Source organism: Palaemon carinicauda, chromosome 8 (assembly GCF_036898095.1).
Source record: "Palaemon carinicauda isolate YSFRI2023 chromosome 8, ASM3689809v2, whole genome shotgun sequence".
Classification (NCBI taxonomy): Eukaryota; Metazoa; Arthropoda; class Malacostraca; order Decapoda; family Palaemonidae; genus Palaemon; species Palaemon carinicauda.
In genome coordinates, this window is record NC_090732.1 from 166,896,549 (window position 1) to 166,903,459 (window position 6,911).

The 6,911-nt window shown below is 34.8% G+C and overlaps 2 protein-coding genes across 2 annotated transcripts in view; one reads left to right on the forward strand and one right to left on the reverse strand.

Annotated features, from left to right (window-relative positions):
* The first annotated feature begins 946 nt into the window (after positions 1-946).
* Positions 947-3,048, forward strand: LOC137645550 (uncharacterized). The gene is made up of 4 exons (XM_068378353.1): positions 947-1,044; positions 2,087-2,231; positions 2,561-2,680; positions 2,867-3,048. The coding sequence occupies exons 1-4, from the start codon at positions 947-949 to the stop codon at positions 2,972-2,974; spliced, it is 471 nt and encodes a 156-aa protein (XP_068234454.1). The 3' UTR covers positions 2,975-3,048.
* A 2,909-nt stretch (positions 3,049-5,957) lies between these two features.
* The window catches only part of LOC137645080 (uncharacterized), a 5,710-nt gene continuing 4,756 nt past the window's right edge, over positions 5,958-6,911 (reverse strand). Inside the window, exon 4 of the mRNA XM_068377932.1 lies at positions 5,958-6,065. Coding sequence (XP_068234033.1) covers positions 5,958-6,065 — 108 coding nt within the window. The remainder of the gene's footprint in view (positions 6,066-6,911) is intronic.

Sequence of the window (6,911 nt, forward strand, 5' to 3'; positions counted from 1 at the left end):
CTAACAATCCATCACTTCCATTATTATTATTATTATTATTATTATTTGCTAAGCTACAACCCTAGCTGGAAAAGCAAAATGCTATAAGCCCAGGGGCCCCAACAGGGAAAATAGCCCAGTAAGGAAAGGAAAGAAGGAAAAATAAAATATTTTAAGAAGAGTAACATTAAAATAAATATTTCCTATATAAACTATGAAAACTTTAACAAAACAAGAGGAAGAGAAATTAAATAGAATAGTGTGCCTGATTGTACCCTCAAGCAAGAGAACTCTAACCCAAGACAGTGGAAGACCATGGTACAGAGGCTATGGCACTACCCAAGACTAGAGAACAATGGTTTGATTTTGGAGTGTCCTTCTCCTAGAAGAGCTGCTTACCATAGCTAAAGAGTCTCTTCTACCCTTACTAAGAGGAAAGTAGCCACAGAACAAATAGTGCAGTAGTTAACCCCTTGAGCGAAGAAGAATGTGCAAAGGTTCCATTACCATTTACATCGAACGGGAGGGGAACGGCTAAATTTTTAAACTTGCACCCTCTTCTTAGCATCCCAAACGTTCTTACCGTTCGAAGGAGTTCCGTTAATGTCCATTGGCATTCCATGTAGGTTCCCTCTCAACCCCTTCCATTCTGCAGCATTCCTTGATGAACGGGAGTTAGAATGGATGTAAGGAGTGGGGGTATTAAGTGATGGTGCTTAAGATCTACCACGTCCTTAAGTATTACTGATGAATTAAAAACTTGGGGAAAATTTGACTTGTCAATCCCTGTGGCTATCACCCAGACAAGATAGCCTCCTTGCCACTTGAGAATTATCTAATAATTTATAACATTACCCAGATACCAGTCATAAAATCCCATTAACTATTATGCAATGTTCCCAACGAATATATCCGTTGAACTTTGTGAAAGAAGAGTTCATTTTATGCAACAACTTCTTAGTATATAATGCAAGGTCAGCCAGCATTAGCCTCACTTCATCCCAGAGAAAAGTCATTTATCATGAAGGTTTTTCTTCTTCTGCTTGCTACTATTGCTGTTGCCAGGTAAGGGCTTGAAATGCTGTTCTGGTGTGCAGCACTGTGTTCGCAGATTTCACTCCATTTTCTCACTAAGTACTAAAATTGATCTGACACTGGATATAGAAGGAAGGCTAAAAGAGAATATTTTTATATCGTAAGATTTTTCATATTATTATTATTATTATTATTATTATTATTATTATTATTATTAAATGCTAAGCTACAACCCTAGTTGGAAAAGCAGAATGCTATAAGCCCAGGGGCCCCAACAGGGAAAATAGCTCAGTGAGGAAAGGAAACAAGAAAAAATAAAATATTTTAAGAATAGTAACAACATTTAAATAAATATTTCCTATATAAACAATAAAAACTTCAACAAAACAAGAAAAAGAGAAACTAGATACAATAGTGTGCCTGAGTGTACCCTCAAGCAAGAGAACTCTAACCCAAGACAGTGGAAGGCCATGGTACAGAGGCTATAGCACTACCCAAGACTAGAGAACAATGGTTTGATTTTGGAGTGCATCATGCATCTGAACAGTAACATTAAGATTAATGTAGTTTGTGATATCAAACAATTTACAAGCCACATAGGCATCCCTAGGAGAAGTTCCATTGAAATCAAGCTTCAGTATCATAATGTTCTGTAGGGAATACTCATGGCTTTAACAGCCTATACTTTTTTAACCTTTACTTTCTCCTTGCTTTCTTTCATCTTGGTGTCAGGCCTCATAACTTTCTTCTTAATGCAACTGAGGGATTTTCCCCCAGTTGTACCTAGGTGCTGAACTATTTTCCTGGCCCCGGTGCTGTTCCATACAACCCAAATTCCTCAGATGTAATTCGAACATGGATCCAAATAGCTGAAGATTCTTTTCTTTATGTAACAACACCCTATCGAACATACTCTATTTCATTTTTACCTAGTGAAAAGTATGTCGGTAAGGTGCTATGAGATAGTACTGAGAGACAGTTGTCTTCTAGTACTTCGAATACAGGAGAGAGATAACATATATCACAGAAGATGAAATTCAAAGATCTCATTTGTTTGGTTTTGTGTTTCAAGCGCTCAATCAGAGCCATGGTGTCGCTGTGCTGCTTTTGTGACCTACGAATACATGGAAATGATGGTATACGAATTTCCAGAAGTGATCATTGATTCATGTGAAGATGATGGCGCTAAGCAGTGCAAGAACCGATGCATTAAAGAGGTATGTTGTTTACTCGACTTGCTAGAAATATGAAAAGAAAATAACAGTTTACTCATTCATTCGATTCATCTTCATAATCTAGAGAGAAGTCACTTCAGAGCTCTTTCCAATATCAATGCATAATATTTATGTTTTATAATAGATATTTTTTATTGTAGACTGACTCCTTCTCTTGTTGTAAACAGCTTTGGGTCGGGGTAATCATTATGATTTGTGTCCCATTTCCTTTACTTATTCCACATCATCTAAAGGACACTTCACTTCACCAGCTCCAGTCACAATCTTATAATTTGTAAATCATTTCTCCTCCTTTTCAAACCATTCTCTAGTTGAATGAGGCTACCAACAACGGAGATCTTTGGTATATGACCGATATGGGTTTTAGTGTTGGTCAATACATCTGCGCTGATCTCATGAGGCACACGATCTACTTCTTACATAACCATGTGGTGAGTGATGAAGGTTATTGTCAATGCACCCCAAAGTAAAAATTGTTTCACTTCCCAGTCATACCTTCCATATTATAGATAGAACTTCTTAGTTTCTTATGTATGTGCCTGATTCTTGCATATATAAGAAAAGAAACGTAAACTGCACTCATGATGATAATTTGGCAAATTTTCCCTGCAATTAAGGTCTATGGATACTACGAAGTGTGTGGAGGAGCCTGGCAGTACACTGGAGTTAAATCTCAGGAAATGCTTTGCTGTAATGGAGGTGAACATGAGCACTGTATCGCTTAAGACACAAGCTCAGGCTTCTTTCGGCCACACCACTGATGGATGACCCAGCAAAGATTTCTCAACCGAACCATTCACGATGCATAATTTTTGGAAATGTTTGAACAACAAAATTTTCAAATTTTATATATCAGGGTTAAGTCTGTTGATGGAGAGGAACATTGTAAAACTTTTGTTGGTGTGGAACTGTTATTCTTTATTTCAACATTAAAGAACAAAGTAGAAATTTTTATTTTCATTTCCCTAAGTGTAACCGAATTCATCAGAATGTGAAACATTTGGTTTTGAAGAAATATACACTGAAATACTTTAGGATATATAATTTTAGACTAATACTGTATATCTTCTTTATATCAAGCATGAACGTTTTAGTGTTTCCAAATATAGAAATATGTTTGGTCATCTGTATAAATAAAAATGTAAATGTTCGTTTGTTTAAAATCTTAAATCTCCGAAAGTTATTCACCGATTGCTTTGAAATTTTGACACAACGTTGCATTCGAATACACGCGTGTTTTTTTTTATATACCCATTACTTCTTATCAATTCTTCCACAGCCTGATTTTTACTCCAAACCAGGGTGGACCCCTGAACCCATGAAATCTGTCAGTTCGTCTTTTTTTATTTCTCTACCTTTTTCAAAATAAAATACATAAATAAATATGTATGTGTCGGTTTGTTCAAAATCGGACGAATTTCACTAGCCCATACCTTTTGCAACTTAGTGACCTCAAAAGAAATATTGGTTGAAAAGGTATTTCCCAATATTTACACCAATTATAAGAATCACGATTGGCTAAGTGAACGAGCTATTGTTGTGGCCAAGAGCAAGACGCGTACGAACTAAACTATGATATTTAGTCTAACATTCAATGCGAGGCAGTCATATTCAACTCCTTTGACACTGTTGTGGAATCAAATGAAATGGTTGATTATCCAACATATTTTTTTTTTTAATTCACTCGATCTGCCAGGGGTACCACTGTACTTACCGCAATTGGAAATTGCCTTGCTAAATATGATGTTGCGAAATATCAACCAGCAAAAGCTTTGCTAGAACGGCACGTGGCTTACAGTGACAACATTAATGAGCAACATTGTAGTAATAACAATATTGACAGGATATTTCAAGGGTGAAGATTTTTTCATTCCTCTCATTCCTATGATTCAAACAGATATACCAATCCAATTTAAGAGGTTTCAATTCCCAGCTCGATTGGCGTTTGCAATCACCATAAAAAAAATCTTAGGGGCCGTCTTTAGAATTTTGGTGTTTAGATCTAGATTTGTTTCTCCCATAGACAATTATATGTTGCATGTTCTAGAGTCGGCCAACCAGAGAATCTCTATATCTGCACAAACAATGGAACAAAAAAAAAAAAAAAAAAAAAAAATGTATATCCACAAGCATTGGGAAATTATACATATTAGAAAAGTGCATTTTTTTCTTTTCCAGACTGAGCCACAACAACGAGTGGCCAGGCGCAGCTAGTTATGAAATATACTGTAGTCTATCCCTCAGAGTACCCATTAGACCTATTCAAAATCATGGCATGTCTACTCTTCGATTCCATTGTGCTAATTTTATGTTTAGTTATGATTTTTTTTAATACGTATGTATATTTTTAAAGATATGTAAAATTATATGTCAATGGAATGCATAATAGAGAAAATCGTAAACTCATAACGCTATGGTTTTCTTTTTCTTTTGTGAGATAAGCTGAAGTAAAATGTTCCAAAGGAGCAACCTGGTGTTTAAGTGCAATTTATTTTTGAGGGTTGGCACTTAAAGGGATAATCTCTTATTTGAAATGTCATTATCTGTAGCTTTTCGTGATTGGCTGTAATAGGTTTATTTAATTATTACAAAGGAAAGGGAAATGGTAAAATTTTGATTTGATTAGTGTGAATAACGCGCCTGAATGATTTGTGTCCCGAAGACAATTAGGACATTGCTTTCAATTTTTTACTTGGCCATAATATATAAGCAGTTGAACATTTTTATTATTAATATTATTATTATTATTATTATTATTATTATTATTATTATTATTATTATCATTATTATTGTTATTATTATTATTATTATTATTATTATTATTATTATTATTATTATTACTTGCTAAGCTACAACCCTAGTTGGAAAAGCAGGATGCTATAAGCCGAGGGGCCCCAACAGGGAAAATAGCCCAGTGGCAAATCCCGTTAATTAAGATGTATACTCTTTTCATAATAAAGGTTTGGCAGGTGAAACGGTTAAGTAAGTGAAGCAATTCGAATACCTGCACTCCCCAGTCCCTCTCCTCTCCTTCCCCTCTCTGTCTTGACCCTCCTATCTCTCCAGTAACCCCCTTTCCTAGTTTCTCTAGCGTTGCTTACCCTACCTTTTCTGTAACCTGTTATATTTATTAATAACAGATAGAATCGAAATAGATTCTTGTTATAATTCTTATTAACATTTCATAATATTGTTGTATTTCGTTAGAGTGTATAAGGAGTTTATAGCCTTTAACTTATTTATCCAACTTGATGAATCAGCCGTGAGGGCTTCTTTTAACGGTGTAAAAATAATGAAACACGTTTTCCTATGTTTTTTTCATTACTTTTGATGTCCCTTTTCTATACTGTAGTTCTTATCCCTAGGAAACTTTTTGCTCGTAAAATCGAACGTTTCAAACTATTATAGAGACTGGAGAGAAGTGTAAGGAGGAACAGTAATAAGGGCAACATTGAATCAGCAACACCTTTATTATACCTTTAGTACATATACAGCCATGTAGCGACACCACAACCAATCAAAACAATCGACCTTCTAGTTTTGATTTAGCGAACCAATCAAAACTAATTGTTCTATTGGAAAAGGTTTAAAGGTATTAAACGCCAGATTACAACTATTTTAGATCCATAAGATTTTCATTGATTCAATGACGGTGAAGCTTAATTTTCTGAAATCGAGCTTGTTGTGGGTGAGCTTGTGGAAGATTTATTAGTTGTGGCAGTGAGCGTGTACTCCATCCTCACAGCAAAGCATCTGCTGAGATTTAACGTCTGCGTATTCCCAAGGGCCAGCGCAGAGTCCGAAGTATCCATAGACCTGTAATGTTTATTTCAGCTTTTAAAGTGTTCCAGTAAACCATGAATGCAATGATCAATATTTTCACAGTATTTTTAAGTATTATGCTAAAAGTTGCAATGTTGAAGAAATGTCTGTTAATAGGTTTTGGACGATGTTTTAGAAGCAGTTGATATATCTATCTATCTCTCTATCTATCTATCTATATTTATAATGTATATGTATATATATATTTGTATATGCATATACATATGTATATGTATGCATGTATGTATGTACTGTGTGATTTTTACGCATATATATATATATATATGTGTGTGTGTGTGTGTGTGTATAGATATATGAAGTATCTAGTGGTAGTATGTCAACGTTTGGCTACTTTTACTTCCATCAAAACTTCAGCAGTAATGATAGCCCTTCAAAGACAATGAATAGGCGAATCTTATGTTAGAATACTTAGAGATATCTATGCGGAAAGTACAACAATCCTAAAACTACATAAACATAGTGGGAAAATTTTGACTGCGTAAGGAGTTAGACAGGAAGACTCCACCTGCTGAATAATTCACAGTATGCTTAGAAGATTTTTAAGAATTTAGATTGCAAAAATGTTGGAATTACCATTAATGGTGAATACATTAAGAACTTAATTTAAGATTTGCCTATGACATATTCATATATAGTGAATCAGAAGAGGATGTGCAAAAGATGATAGAGGATTTGAATCGAAAAAGCAGAAATGTAGGACTGAAAATGAAAATGAGTAAAACTAATATGATTTTCATTAAAAATGCAGAGAGACAACAAATATGGGTTATGGACAGACCTCTAGAGATTCTTATTGACTATATGTCTTTCCCATAGCCC

Coding starts and splice junctions, on each gene's coding strand:
- LOC137645550 (XM_068378353.1), top strand. CDS start 947: ATGCAAGGTCAGCCAGCATTAGCCTCACTTCATCCCAGAGAAAAGTCA. Junction 1,045..2,086: donor GCTACTATTGCTGTTGCCAG/GTAAGGGCTTGA, acceptor TTGTGTTTCAAG/CGCTCAATCAGAGCCATGGT. Junction 2,232..2,560: donor AGAACCGATGCATTAAAGAG/GTATGTTGTTTA, acceptor ACCATTCTCTAG/TTGAATGAGGCTACCAACAA.